Source organism: Pteropus vampyrus, unplaced genomic scaffold (genome assembly GCF_000151845.1).
Source record: "Pteropus vampyrus isolate Shadow unplaced genomic scaffold, Pvam_2.0 Scaffold21, whole genome shotgun sequence".
NCBI classification, from domain to species: Eukaryota; Metazoa; Chordata; class Mammalia; order Chiroptera; family Pteropodidae; genus Pteropus; species Pteropus vampyrus.
Window position 1 is genome coordinate 12,950,153 of NW_011888802.1, and position 16,457 is coordinate 12,966,609.

Genomic DNA, 16,457 nt, shown 5'->3' on the forward strand with positions numbered 1-16,457 from the left:
GGCTTGTTTAGCAGTGAGAGGTTTCCTTCTAATTGAATTCACTCCTCTATAGGTGCTGAACAGAGTGGAATTAGCTTAGAAACCTAACTCATCCATCTGCTTTCCTTCTTTCAAATATTGTTAACTTCTCTTGTGTTGCTTTCTATTCTCACTCATTTACATTCTCCTTCTTTGTCCTAAGGTTTGTACCTTTATTTCTTCACTGCCATATTAGTTGGAGTTTGCAAGGGAGCAGAGATTGCATATTAAGTATATCAGTTTAATTGGAAGTCTATAATTTTCTAAAATCCTGTGAATAGTGCATAGTCCACATTTTCAGTCAGTATTTCACTTCCTAGTCAGTGTTTCACTTAAGAAAATTTCATTAAGGACAAAATTCTGAGTTGAATATAGTTAGTATTTCAGTCTTGAGTTTGGTGAACTTTTTCTCTAAAGTGCCAATATAATAAATATTTTAGGCTTTTCAGCCATGCAGTCTTTGTTGCATATTTTTCTATTTTTTTGACAACTCTTTAAAAATGTAAAAAGATTCTTAACTTGAAGTCTGTGAGTTGGATTTGGCTCAGAGGCTATAGTTTGCTGACTGCTGTTCTGGATTTATTTGCAGTGATCTCACCAGGCAACATGACACATTATTGATAAATTCTTTTCTTAATGCTTTTTTAAATAGAATTGCAAACTCTAATATTCAGGTGATTAGGTTTTTTAAATAAGTTACTGAGAGCTAACATTTATTGTTTTAATTTTCAGATGGTGACCCAGATAACTATATTGCTTACTATCGGAGAGCTACTGTCTTTTTAGCTATGGGCAAATCGAAAGCAGCACTTCCTGATTTAAGTAAAGTGATTGAATTGAAGATGGATTTCACTGCAGTAAGTGCATTTAAACTTTTTTAAAAGGAGAATTTAAGGGAACTTAGAAGAAGTAGTTTGTTTCTTAAGGTAAGGACTGACATACTGGGCATAGCTGAAGGGTATAGAAAGCCGCTGTGATGTAGTGGACTAGACAACAAGAGACATCCAAAGTCCCTGGTATCAAAGGTCGGAGTGAAAGAGGAACATTGGATGATTTTTAGAAACTTGGCAGTGACCTTTGCTTTGTTGTTTACAAAGACCGCTGTATGGAGGTTGTATCGTAGGACAAGATGTGAGGCTGGGAAATGAGATGATTGAAGCTGTCAGGTAACTGGTGACAATTTCAGTTAGGCTGTAACAGGAAGAATAAAGAAGAGGGGATAGCTCGACTAAGCAGTGGTTTGTGGTTAAGGTACAGTCCTGAATCAGACAGAGTTCTTCCCTGGAACCAACAAGCTTTAGAAGCAGAAGAATTTACAGTCTAATGGGGTATTCTGATGATTGGCAGGTCAGTGTAATGGCTTAAAATAATAGGACCAGTTAGATGGTTTCAAAATTAATTTGATAACTCATTCATTGTTTATATCCTCCCATATTCTAAAAAAAATTTGAGATAACTAATTAGATATGGGTGAATGTTGGGTTTGAAATATTACTATTATTTTAAGATGGAATTCCCAAATATCAAATTTTTCTTCAATCTGTTACTTTACCTAGGTAAGCACAACCTTTCATAAAGGTTAAGTCGGTCATTTTCCTAGTATTATAGTAGCTATTAGTTGATTGAAGTAGTTTTAATATTATTTTTTATGTGTATTGATGCATTTAGCAGAGGATTAGGGAAATTTTATGTATCAAAAGTAATATATACGTTTTAGTGGAATATTGATGTGGGTTTTGTGTTTTAAAAATTAAAAAATTAATAACAGTTGACATGTAATGTTATATTTGAGGTATATAACATAGCGATTAGACATTAATATACTTTACAAAGTGATCACTGTGATAAGTCTAGTACCTATCTGACACCGTATGTAGTTATTACCATATTATTGACTCTATTACCTACACTGTACTTTATATCCTCATGACTATTTTTATAACTGGCAATTTGTACTTCTTAATCCCTTCACCTTTTTCACCCTTCATCCTAACCACCCTCTCATCTGGCAACGATCAATTTGTTCTCTGTATCTATGAGTTTGTGTGTTTTGTTTGTTTGTTTATTTTAGATTCTACATATAAGTAAAATCATATGGTATTCGTCTTCCTTTAATTTCATTTAGCCTAATATGCTCTAGATCTATCCATGTTGTTATAATTGGCAAGATTTCATTCTTTTTTTGGTAGCTGATTAATATCCCAAGGTATGTATAAGTACCAAATCTTCTTTATCCATTCATCTATTGTTGGACATTCAGGTTGTTTCCATGTCTTGGCTATTGTAAATATTGGTGCAGTGAACATAGGGGTGCATATATCTTTTTGAAATAATATTTTGGATTTCTTGGGATAAATACTGGATGTGGAATTGCTGGGTCATATGGTAATTCTATTTTTAATTTTTTAAGGAACCTCTGTACTGTTTTCCATTGGCTGCACCAATGTACCAGCCCACCAACACTGCACGAGGGTTCCCTTTTCTCCACATCCTCGTGAACACTTGTTATTTGTTGATTTATTGATGGTAGCCATTCTGACAGGTGTGAGGTGATATCTATCTGCTTGTTTGGAGTTTGTGGACCTTTTAGAGATTTTGGGAATGTTCGCAGGATGAGCTAAAGCAGGCTGCTTGTGTGGAGGGGTGACCGGAAGAGGCTCAGGCCTGGCAATTGAGTTGGGTGGGGTGGCATCTTAGGGAATCACAAGTGCAGAGTGAATAGTGTTAACCAGGTTAATGGAAAGCACAGATCTGGCACCCGTCTGCGCCAGGCTCGCTGGGTTTCAGTACAGCCCCACAAAAGAACAATAGTTCTGACAGCACGTCTGTTCCCAGAGGGAATTGCCCTGACCTATGCCCCTTTAGCCCTTGCCCTGAAGTTAGTTTAGTTCTTCCCTGTAGGTTCCTGGCTCTTTTTGAGTTGCTGCTCATGTGCCGGAGCTTAGAATGAGTTTGTGCACTGGCCCTTTAAGAGCAGAGTGTCTCAGTCTCCTGCAGCCCTTTGCCTTTCTTGGATTCAATCTCTACAGGTTTTTACAGCTGGACATTATGGGAACTGGTGCCCTGATCTGGGGAGCTAGGTATGGGGCCGTGACCCCTTTGCTCCTTAGCTGGGACCTCTGCCACTGAGATATCCCTCCCACTTCTTAATTGTCACTCCATGGGTGTGGAACCTGCCTGTTCCATGTTTCCACCCCTCCTACAAGTCTTGACGTGGCTGCTGCTTTATATCCTTAGTTATGAGACTTCTGTTCAGCTACTTGTCAGATTGTTTTCAGTTATGGTTGTTCTATAATTTAGTTGTAATTTTAGTGTGATCATGGGAGGAGGTGAGTTCAGTTTACCTACTCTGTCATTTTTACTCGAGTCATGTGGTTTCTGTCATGGTAGACCTTGGTCAACAGACAGTTGGTATTTTTGGAAGAGATGGGATTATACATATTAGAAGAAAAGGAGTCTCCGATGGAGGGGGAGAAAATGATGATGTCAAAAGGAAAGGCATTGATATTCTGGTTACATAGTGTAGTAAATATTTACATTGAGAATTAATAAAACAAAACTGTTTCTAGAGCTTTGATTAATAAAGTCCTAAATCACACAACTTTTATTGTAGTGGCAAAAAGTTATTAGGATGGCAAATAGCATTTTAAAATTGAGATATAATTCACATGCCATCAAATTCACCTTTTTTTAAAGTGTACAATTCAGTGGTTTTTAGTACAGATGTTCCTTGACTTATGATGGGGTAATGTCTCAATAAACCCATCATAGTTGATAATACTGTAAGTCAAAGATGCATTTAATGCACCTAACCTACTGAACATCATAGCTTAGCCTAGTCTAGCTTAAACACGCTCAGAACACTTACATTAGCCTAAAGGTTTTGCAAAATCATTTAACACAAAGGCTATTTCATAATAAAGTGTTGAATATCTCATGCATTATATTAAATACTGAAAGTGAAAAACAGAATAGTTGTATGGGTACTCACTCACCATTAATGTATACCCCTGAAAGCACACTGGCACACAGGTGGGCATTTTGTGGATATGATGGGATGCAAAAACACAAAACAGCATCCAGAAAATGCTGACAGTGCAGTACACTGTAGTGTGTTGGTGGTTTACCCTTTTGATTGTGGGACTGGCTGGGACCTGTGGCTCACTGCTGCTGCCCAGCATCATGAGAGTATTGTAACATATCGCTGACCTGGAAAAAGATCAAAATTCAAAAACTGAAGTATGACTTCTAATGTGTATCACTTTCACACCATTATAAAGTAAAGAAAATTATAAGTTGAACCATTATATATTGGGGATCACCTGTATATTTTCATAAGGTTGTGCAAGCATCACCACTGTCTAGTTTCAGAATATTTTTATCACTCTGAAAAGAAACCGGGTAGCTATTAACAGTCATTACTATTTCTGCCCTAGCCTTTGGCAACCATTTATTTTTCTGTCTCTATGGATCTGCCTAATTTGAATATTTCACATAAATGAAATCATACAATTTTGTGTCTGACTTCTTTGACTTAAGATAATGTTTCCAAGGTTCATTCATGTTGTAGCATGTATCAGTACTTAATTTTATGGCTGAATAATATTCCATTGTATGGCTATATCACGTTTGCTTGTTGGTATTGGTTTATTAGTTGATGGGAATTTGGGTTGTTTCTACTTTTTGGCTATTTCTGTGAACATTCATGTACAAGATTTTGTGGGACACATATTTCATTTTTTGAGATATAGCAGAAAATATTTTTAAGGAAGTGTACTTTAACAAAAATTATACACATTCATTGGTTCCAGGAATTATTCTTAGAATGCCAAGTCAAATGGGCATTGAAAAAAATAAATATTTCATTAATACTTCACTAGCTTATTTAGTTTTGTTCTTTGTGTTTAAAGAAAATTTAGAAATGCATAATACTTAGAGTACCCTTTTTTTTTCTAGGCAAGATTACAGAGAGGTCACTTATTACTCAAACAAGGAAAACTTGATGAAGCAGAAGATGATTTTAAAAAAGTGGTAAGTTAAGTTCAGTTTGAATTTGGCTCTATGAACATGTTATTTTGAATGAACATACTAAATGGATATTTTATAAGAAGACATTTAATAATTTTATAGCTAAAAGGGAAAATTATTTGTGAATATAAGAATCACAGTTCTTGAATTAATATTTAGTGGCTGACTTTAAAGAATCACTTTAACTGATGGAAGGTAAAGTGTATGGAATTAATATATAATTCAAACAATTCATGTAGCTCATGTGTTCTGTTTTGTCTTCTGTGAGAATATGTGGATGTCATTTGAGTTATTCTAAGTCCTTTAAGTTACTTGAGAAGCAGTCTATCTGATTTGAAAGGGGAAATGAAACATTCTTAAAAGGGAATTTTGCAGTTACCCATATGGCTACTTGAGAAACTATAAAGTGTTTTGATTTGTTGGGGGCATATTACAGGCTTTGTCAAAATCCTAAGTTATATGTAGACAAATCCAAAAACATTAGACTTAATTGTGTTGAATTGGAAGCTGTCTTGTGGTCTCAGTAACATTAGATGTCATTTTATGTTTATCTGATCTTTCTTACTACTTGGGATTCTTCCATGAGAATGTGCATCTGAATCAAATGATAGTTTATTTTAATTGAAATTTTTGTTGAGATACTTGTAGATTCCCATAAAACTGTAGTTAATACAGAGAGATCCGCTGTACCCTTTACCCAATCAATACCTGGTTCCCCCCAGTGATAACGTCTTGTAAAACTATAGTACAATATTACAACCAGGCTATTGACATTGATACAATCTACCGGTCCATTCAGACTTCCTCAGTTTTACTAGTATTCATAGTTTAATTCTATATACCTTTTCCTGTAACTATCACCACATTCAAGAGAGTGAACAGTTTATTGCCACAAAGATGTCCCTCCTGTTGCCCTTTTATGACCACACCCACTTCCCTTGCATAATCCTTTGGCCCCTCGTCCATAACTCCTAGCAATCACTAATTTGTTATTTCTTAAAATTTAATATTTCAAAAGTGTTGGACTCAAATGTATGTAACCTTTTGGAAATGACTTTTTCTCAGCATAATTCCCTGGAGATTCATCTGGAATGTTGCATATATCACTTATCTTGTTCCTTTTAACTGCTGAGTATTCCGTAGTATGTGTATGACATGTTGGATTTATTCATTCATCAGTTGACGGATATTTGGATTGTTTCCATTTTTTGGCTATTACGAAAATACAGTTATCAACATTTTTGTAAAAATTTTAATGCAAACATATGTTTTAATTTTTCTGGGATAAATGCTTAGTGCAATTTCTGGGTTGTTTGGTAATTGCATGGTTAGTTTTATAAGAAACTACCAAATCGCTTTTCAGAGTGCTTGAGCCATATTATCTTCTTCTGCATCCTCACCAGTATTTGGTATTGTCATTATGTTTTTCTTTAGCCATTCTGAGAGGTGTAAATGTCATTATTGTTTTAATTTATATTTCTTTAATGGCTTATGAACTTTTCATATGAATATTTGCCATCTATAAATCTTTTTTAGTGTAATGTCTGTTCATGTGTTTTGCCCATGTTCAAATTGGATGGTTTACTTTTTTACTATTGTGTTTTGGGAGTTCTTTATATATTTTAGAAACTCTATTACTTACATGACTTATGAATGTTTTCTTCCAGTCTGTAGCTTGTTTTTTCATCTTTTCACAGGGTCTTTCAGAGGGCAAAGTTTTTAATTTTGAGAAGGTCCAATTAATCAATTTTCTTTTTTCTTCTGTGGATCATGCTTTTTGTGTCATGTCTATAAGAAATATTTATCAAGCCCGAGGTTTCAAAGATTTTCTCCTATGTTATCTTGTAAAAGTTTTATGGTTTTATGTTTTACATTCAAGTATATAATATATTTTGAGTTAATTTTTGTATAATGTGTGACATTTAGGTTGTGGTTCATTTTTTTGCCTCTGGGTGTCTCACTGCTCCAGCACGGTATTTTGAAAGGGCTTTCTTTCCTTCACTGAATTGCTTTTGCATCTTTAAAGATAATCTTTTGATTGTATGTGTGTGTTCGTGTGTGTGTGTGTTTCTGGGTTCTCTCTTCTGTTCCATTGATGTATGTTTTTGCCATTCCTACACTCTCTTGATTACCATAGCTCTATAGGAATCCTTTTTAGTGGGTACAGTGATTCCTCCCCACTTTATTCTTCTCTGCCAAGATTGTTTTAGCTATTCTCCAGCCTGTGCCTTTCTGTATAAATTTAGAATATACTTGTCTATATCTACAAAAAGCCTAGCTGATACTTTGATAGGAATTGAAATAAACCTCTAGGTCCATTTGGAGAGAACTGACATATTATGCTGTTTTCTAATTCATGAACACAGTAGGCCTCACCATTTGTTTAAGTCTTCTCTGATTCCTTTCATCAGCATTTTGTAACTTACAGTGTACAGATCCTATATGTTTTGTTAAATGTACACCTACATGTTTTTTTTTTTTTTTCTGGAGTAATTTAAAATGGTATTGTGTTTTTATTTCCAATTTTCATATTAAAATATTTTTATGATTACTTCATCAGGGAAGTACTTTGTATTCTTTGAGAGAAATCTTAATGGGTATTACAGATGGGAGACCAAGTTAAATCTTAACACTGCAGAAGCCATTTAAAAATTTTATATAACAATTTTGTTGCATGTAAGGATAATTATAATTAGACTGGATTTGGTTTAGAGAAAAATACAAATGCAGAATTCATGTATTTGAGAAGTATTTTATGGTAGGTTTTATTTGATGTAAATTTAGGTTATCTGGAATACCTGGATTTAAAAATCAGAATAATAATTAGAAAATCTCACATGCATATCCTTTGTCTGAACAGTAAGTACAGTATCCCAAGAGTAAGGGTGGCAGAGGGGGAGACAAGATGATGAAATGGGAATATTGAGAAGAACTTATCAGTTAACGTATATAAAATTGATTAAATTTTAAGCGTTAGATTCTACCAGACAAATGGCAAAAGAATAATATCAGGTGGACAGTATAAGAAATGCAAATCAAAAGCCTATATCTACCATGTTCAGTCTTCCTAAGTGAAGACAAAATCATTGGAACTATTCAGAGGGACCACTATTCGTTATGTTTAGCAAAAATAAATGAATAATATAGAGCCCAATATTGATGAGACTTGAGGAAAATGTTTCCAGTCATATAATACTGTTAACATTGCAAATATAAACACAGCTTTTGCAGAAAAATCTGGCTGTATTATGAAAGAAAAACATTTCATGGATTTCATTTTTCATGAAGTCTTAGTTTTTGTACTTATAACTAGAGGTATTGATGAAAAAAAGAAAAACACTGCCCAGAGATACTTATTGGAGCTCCATTTGTTTTGGAGTCTATTATAGAGAATGTGTGTCTGTGTGAAAGAATAATATTTATTAACAAGAATTATTTATGGTGTTGATTTATAGACTTAGGTTTTCAAAATAGTCAATTAAAAGGCAAAATAAAAATTGCGTTAAATATTATTTCTAACTACAAAAAACTTTTATCGTGTGCTAGATAAAACTAGTGTAAGTGGCAGTTATTTAGAGCTTATAGTTCTTTTCCTTGTTGTGAAATTGAATACACACATTATGAAGAAAAAAAGTTTTGGAACAAAAGGCAGGAACCTCAGGTTTTAGATCTTTGTCATTCAGCCTTGTTTTACACAGCATTCAGGATCTATGGGGCATATCGCTAAGTGATTTGCATGAAGTATTTTACTTAATTACTGTCCCACCTCTAGGGTGTGGTATATTGGTACAGTAAGCTCCCCTTATATGCGGTTTTGCTTTTCGTGTTTTTTTCCTAGTCAGCTGAGGTCTGAAGATAGTAAATGGAAAATTCCAGAAGTAAACAGTTCATAAGTTTTAAATTGCGTGACATTCTGAGTAGTGTGAGGAAATCACAACCCTTCATTCTCCGTACCATCTGGGACGTGAACCATCCCTCTGTCCAGTGTCTCCACACTGTGTACTCTCCCCACCTGTCAGTCACTTAGTAGCCATCAGCTGTTGAGGGAACACAGTGCTTGTGTTTAGGTGACCCTTATTTTACTTAATAATGTACCTAAAGCTCAAGAGTAGTGATGCTGGCAATTCGGATATGCTAAAGAGAACCGGTAAACTTTATCGTAGATATAGATATAGATAGAGATAGAGATAGAGATAGAGATAGAGATAGAGATAGAGATAGAGATAGAGAGATAGAGAGATAGAGAGATAGAGAGATAGAGAGATAGAGAGATAGAGAGATAGAGAGATAGAGAGATAGAGAGATATAGGGTTCTGTACTATCTGTAGTTACAGGCATCCACTGGGGGGCTTGGAACATATACCCGCCTCGGATAAAGGGGGACCGCTGGAGTCTCATTTTACATCAGAGGAAAATGTTTAGAGAGGTTTAATAACTCACCCAAGGTTACACCACTAGTAAGCAAGTAGGTTTTAAGGTTCCAGAACCTGTACTCCTAAGCACTGTACTGTTCTGTCTCTACTACAATTAATAACTGTATGCATCCTTTGAAGGCTATTCCTGTGGAATATGGATGGGCACAGGGTTCAAACGTGTATGTGTTTCACATGGTACAGAACATGTGCCGCTATTTGCAGGAAAAAAAGTGTGGAAACATGTATTTGCTTGTATATGGACAAAAGCCTCTGGGAAGGTGTATTAGAAACTGATAATATTTGTTACCTCTTGGAAGAAAAGTATAAAGTGGCCTTGCCAAGTAAGTTCTTACCTTCACTGAGTACCTCATTTGTTTCACTGTGAAGCACAGAAATTGAATAGATGATATAATTCTATCTTTATTGTTTGGTACCATAAATTGGATGATTTCTGGGTCATGTTATGACTATATTTTTTTCTTTTTACCAATTAAAGAGTTTTTATACTTTAATTTTTAAAGATGTGTGACTACAGATGACATATAATAACTTCTCGTTCACTTTATATGTTCTTAGGTAAATGAGCTTTTTATGATATCTAAGAGCGTTTATCAGCCTATTAAACATACTAAAGATTTCATCTTACTACTAAAGAACCAAATACAACCAGGTAGATATATTCAGCTATATTTTACATAATTGAACAGAAGTTTGAATATGCTTAGTCTTTCTGGGCTACAGTGAGAATCTTATACTTTTTGTATATAGGTTACTTTGCTGCTAGAGGGTCACCTGTAAAGAAGCATCACGTCAGGTGGCTGTCCTAGTCCTGAACAGGATCTTAGGTGGTTTAGTTTGTCTTTGAGCTCTTGATGACTACTGCTGTATTCAGTGCATACAATCATTTGTTCCGTGAGCATTTGAACATTTGCGAGGCAGAATGTTAGGTGTTAGAGGGTTGCTGACAAAGAGAACTAGTCCTAATCTTTGGAGAGATTATACCAGGGTAAGACCCAATCAGGCAAATATGGTACCATATTATAAGTGCTGTGATTGAGCCCTGTGGGAAAGTACAGAAGTGTCATCTAACTTAACTGGGAGTCAGAATGGCTTTCTTAAAGGAGGGATTGTATTTGAAATATGAATGTTAAAAGGATAAATTCATGCAGAGGGTGAGCAGCAGCCTGTGCCAAAGCCAGAGGCAAGAGAAAGACTGTCATTTAGGAAAACAATGCCTCCAGTAAGAGCACAATAGAGGATATGAGAATACTGGACAGGGAAGCAGGGGTCTGATTGCAAATAGGACATATGTAGTGCCAGATGCTGGTTCTTTACGGCCATGGCAGATTTATGTTGGGAATGTCATGATCAGATGTTTGCTTCAATAAAATCCAGGCTACTGTGAAGAATGGGTTGGAAAATGCCAAAGGTAGAAGCAGACGGTCTGATAATAAAGCTGCTGCAGTTAAGTAATCCATGTGTGACCTAATGAAGCAAATATTAGGCTAGAGTAGGTGGGGATTGAGAGAAACAGGTAGACATTTAGAAGGTTGGCTCAAGAGAGCTGCAGTGATTGGGGTAAGGGAGAAGGAAGAATTAGGTACGATGCCCAGGTTTCTGGATTAGTCACATTGGTACCATGCTATTCCCTGAGATAGAAGCCCAGAGAGAAATTTTTTAGGGAAAAAGCAAGGGTAGAGAAAATATGACTTTCTTATTCTTATAAAACCTTTCCAATTCTCAGCAACTCATTTAATATTCTGTAATCTATGAATTCTTCCTTTTAATTCCCAAATCCAACATATAGTAAATGCAGTTTAAACTCATCTATTCTTGGTGTTCAGTGTTTTGATTATCTTTGCTTTATTTATCTTTGCTAACCATGCTTTGGGTTTAAGTGGAAAATATTTAGATTGAGGCAGATCAAAATACAATGAAGGTGATGATCAAATTAAATGTTTATTTTGACAGCTAGAAACGAATTTTGATTGTGGTGAGCAACCATATGTTAGATAAATGTCAGTGCCAACTGCAATTATTAAATCAAATATAAACCTTTGGAAGGATATTTAATAAATAAATTCTCCAATGGTAGTTTATAGACCGTGTTAATTGAAAACAAATCAAACTAACATAAATCCACTATATGTCAACATAACTTTAGGCATTGTTTTTTCCATCTTTAATCTTTTAGTTCAGAAATGATGATTATATTTTTTCAAGATAACTAAATCAAAAGTAACCAAAGTTAATATCTATAAAATAAGTATTATGAACTGGGAAGAAAAAGGAATAGTACTTATAAAAAGCATGAAATAAACTTGGTTATAATTTAAAGTAAAGTTAGCACTCTGTGCTATGACTTAGACAGTTGTGCTGTTTTCCTTTGAATCATATATATAATGCTTGATCATATACCATATTCACAAAATACAAGAAGCCATCAATTGTAAGACATTATTTTGTGTACTATTAAAATAATAAATGCTGTTAAATAATACCTTCTTATAACTTTTACTCTGTGCTTGTAGAAAGATCTATTTGAGACTTAGAATTACATTTTAATTATATCACACTGCTCTGTTCATTGCCTTTCTGTGTATATTCTTGAAGATTTTACATGACAGCTAAACTTTGTGTATAGTACCAACAGTGCTCATAACTCAACTGGAGTGTGTTTGACCATTTTTGTGCATGTGTAGTCATGTCGGGCTACTGGTAAGACTTCATCAGTTTGAAGACTCATCCCACTTGGAAAGAGATTAAAGTGTGCTTATCAGTTTGCTCAGATGTGAGGCAGAAGAGGAAGGCAATAAAATTGCATAAGGAAAAGGGGAAACTATCATGACCTAATATGACCCTTAGGATTTGGCCTAAATAATAAAGAGGAGCCACTTATTGAAGAGGGTGGGTGGTGGTGGCGTTGGCGGTGGCAGTAGGTTGGAGATGGGAAATGGAATTTTGTGTTGGCTTCTTACTGATATGCCATTAAGATGTCCTCTTGGACATGTCAAGTAGGCAGATGCATGTCTGATGTCAGTGTTACATAGAATAGTTAAGAATGTAAGCTCTGGAAATGACTTTGAGCCACAGATTCCTCCTATGTAAAATGGACATAATCTGAAAGGTCCTTTCGGGTTTTAGGTTTAATTTAGAATAGTGCCTGGAGGATAGAAAGCTCTCAATAGATGTTTTCTGCTGTCATGATTGCTCTCCATCCGTTAGTTTGAATGTAAGCAAGACTTCTGGCAAGTTATATAATTACTCAATTTCTTTATCTGTAATTGGAGGCAATAAAACCTAGCTCATGGGTAATAGTCTTAGTATTAAATGGAAAAGAAAAATAGGTATGCAGAATAGACATTAAGACATATATCCTGTTCTTCAGCAATGAACACTTTAGTTGGAGGAAATGAGCCCGAAATATGTGAAAAATTAACAGTGCAGAGATATTTGAAAGAAGCAACATAAGCGTATCTAGATAATAAGATGAGGTTGAGAGTGACTAGAAACTGGGAGACCCACCTCCCTTTTACTCCTTATTAGCTGTATGATGTTGGTCAAGTTCCTTACCATTTGTGAGACTCTATTTTCATTTGTAAAGTGAAGAGTTGATTGGGCAAGATGATTTCTTAGGTTACTTCCATCATTAAGAACTTCTTAAGTGGTTTAAACATTTAGAGCAAGGCGATTACTACCTTGGTATAGGACAGTTAGGGAAGCCTCGAGGAGATGAGCCTTGAGAAAGTTGTTGGTTTGATTAAAACTGTGTGATGGAACAAGAGTCTTTTGGAATCTTGAAGGTATCTTTTTTCAATGTTACAATTAGGAGAAATTAACTATATACTCAAATTTTCTATTTCATTTCTGGTAGGTTTTTAAATGAATTTAATGAATATTTCAGCTTATACTCTGTCAGGTTCAGTGCATATTCTTGTCCATTTTTCTTGAACATGTTGAATCTCTCTAGGGCAGCAGTACTCAGAATTGGTCTCAGAATCCCATTATACTATTAAATGTTGAGGAATCCAAAGGGCTTTTGTTTATCAGTATTTACAGTGTTAGAAATTAATTTTAGAAAATTTAAAAATATTTATTAATTTAAAAATAACATTCAACTATAGTAGTGTTTTAAAAGTTAAATGAAGAGTAAACTCAAATATAAAAGTTCAAAAAAGTAATAATAAATCCACTATGTTAATATAACTTTTTTGCATGAAAATACTATATTTTAAAAAATAATAAATTTAGTAATGAGTGGTATTCTTTTACATTTTTGCAAGTCTCTCTAATATTTGGCTTATTTGAAGACAACCAGATTTGCAGATCTGATTTATAATTTGGTTGAAGTATTATTGAAGAAAATGTGGCCTCACACATATAAGCAGTTGGAAAAGGAAGAGTTTTTTAATAGTCTTTTAAGATGATTGTGGATATTGTTTGGAACCTCCAGGAATGGTTATAGATAGATTGGTTGCAGTGCGGACTCTAAAATCTTATTGGTGAATTTGTAGTTCTCTGTTATAATGAAATCCATTGGCTTATCTTACACTTTGAATGGATTCATTATCTTTTATATACATATGCTTTGGTCCCCACAGACCCCTTGAGGCTGGAGAACTCAGCCTCACTCCATGCTCAGACAATGGGAATAGGAAAGGAACGAGCATGGGTCATCTGGGCCTCTTGGGTTTGGGAGGGAGAGATTCTTCCAAAGAGGTAAGAAAGGAGTTTGAAAAGTCTGTCCACCACATCTACCAATCTTCTGTTTTCATTTGAGGTCTCAGAAATAGGGGTGTATTTAGATTAGATTAGATTAGTTAGAGCAATTTACTTCTTTTAAAAATCCCATATCCCATAGCTATTTTGCGTTTTTATCCAAAAGCTCAGTGGCCACAGTAAATGGTAAGAAATAAGAATTAAAATATTGTCATAGGTTGAAGAGAAGGGATAGAAGAGTGTTAAGGTCTTAGAGACACTACTAGAGGGTATATATGAATTTATATATTATACAAAACTTACAAAAGGAGCTTGGAATTTTTATTATCATTTTTTTGTAGTACTTTCTCTGTGTTATGTAAAGTATCTTCTTAAATCTTCAATTACTACTGTTCAGGGTGTAGGTATTATTATTCCCCCCTTTTATTGGTGGAGAAAATGCAGATAACATACAGATAATAAGTGATGTCAGGATTTGGGCTTAGCTGTCCCCGCCCCGCCCCCCTTGCCCCCCTTTAGACTTTATTTTAAAACCATAATACAAAATCTGTTTGGAAATATTCACAACCTGGCTATTGAGAAATGGTACCACTACTGTATTAATTACTTGTTGCTGCTGAACAAATTGTCCAAAGTTAAGCAGCTTAAAGCAGCCCACATTTATAATCTTACAGTTCATGGGACTAGGAACCTGGGCAGGCTTAGCTTGATCCTCTGCTCCAGGGTCTCACAGGCACAGTCAAGGTGTCAGATAAGGCTGCAAGCCTTACCTGGAGGTGTGGCTGGTGAAGGAACTGCTCCCAGACTCACTTCATTGTTGGTAGGATTTAGTTTTTCTTGAGCTGTTAGACTGAGGCCTGTTTTTTTTTCCGGTGTTGTTGGCCAGAGGCTTCCCTTAGTTCTTTCTTTTGTGGGCCTCTCCGTAAAGCATTTTATAGCATGGCAGTTTGCTTCATTAGAGCCAGCAGTGAGAAGGCAAGAGATTGACAGAGGAAATCAACAAGATGGAAGTCACAGTGCATGGTATCTTATTAAGGGAGTGACATCCTGTCACCTTTGTTGATTTCTTTTTGTTAAAAGGAATTAAAGCTCCATCTCATAGTCTAGGGGAGGGGAGCACACAAAGCCTTCAGTTCCAGAAGGTAGGGATCATTTGGGGGCATCGTAGAAGTCTGCCCACCACAACTACCAATCCACTGTTTTCATTTGAGGTCTCAGAAATAGGGGTGTATTTCGATTAGATTAGATTAGATTAGATTAGATTAGATAGAGCAGTTTATCTCTTTTAAAAATCCCACATCCTGTAGCTATTTTGAGTTTTTATCCAAAAGCTCAGTGACCATAGTAAATGGTACGAAATAAGAATTAAAATATTGTCATAGATTGAAGAGAAGGGATAGCAAATGAAAAAAGGAAAAAGGGAAATACCAGTAGGGACCAGGCTCTCTGCGTGTAAACATCCTGGAACATGAGGGCAGTTGGGAGGAGTTAGCAACCTTGTGGTAAGAGTGAAAAATCTTCATCTCACTTAACCCTCTGTGAAACTCTTCAGGATTATAAGTAAGTTCAAACTCCATTCTTACCTCTTTGGAAGAATCCCTCCCTTCCAATCTCAAAGAGGCCCGGATGACCCATGCTCGCTACTTTCCTGTTCTCATTGTCTAAGCATGAAGTGAGACTGAGCTTCCATCCTCAACCTTGAGATTTAGGGCTTTCTTCACCCCTCATCTTCCAGCAAGATCAATTATGTGGAAGAGATTAAGACTCTAAAGTTTAGGAGAGAAAAGATGCAAATTCTATCCAGAAGAGGCAGTCTAATACATTCTATTCAAAAGGGAGCAGTTGTGTACAAATAAGAAACAACTTATCAATAAACTTCTACTTTTACCAAGAACAAAGTGACAATGCACACACATTTATACTCCTTCCAGTGTGGTCTATCACAAGTATTCAAGACCACACCAAGGATGATAAAATAGTCATGGACAAGCATGCCATGGCCCTATAATGCGACTCCTTTCAACTGGATAATTCAATTATGCAGGGACAGCCCTCCCTCAGAGCAAGTTTAGTTTACCAAGTTCCTAATTACCTATGAATACTCGGAGTCCTGTCTATATTCCTTTAAAAGCCCAGGGTTATACAGACAAAATAGGATACCTAAAGTATCCTAAAAACAAATGGAGAAATAACAGAGTCTCTACCAAGTGATAGTAATCTTAAAGTTTCTTGTTTGGAGTGTTTTCTCCTACCAGGTGGCTGTGGGAGTATTTTTTT

General features: G+C 35.4%; 1 protein-coding gene across 4 annotated transcripts in view; it reads left to right on the forward strand.

Annotated features, from left to right (window-relative positions):
* DNAJC3 (DnaJ heat shock protein family (Hsp40) member C3) overlaps positions 1-16,457 on the forward strand; it is an 87,811-nt gene that overhangs the window by 26,185 nt on the left and 45,169 nt on the right. For all 4 annotated transcript variants that reach the window (XM_023528009.1, XM_011355498.2, XM_011355500.2 and 1 more), the window contains exons 3-4: positions 751-875; positions 4,975-5,049. In XM_023528009.1, coding sequence (XP_023383777.1) covers positions 751-875; positions 4,975-5,049 — 200 coding nt within the window. The remainder of the gene's footprint in view (positions 1-750; positions 876-4,974; positions 5,050-16,457) is intronic.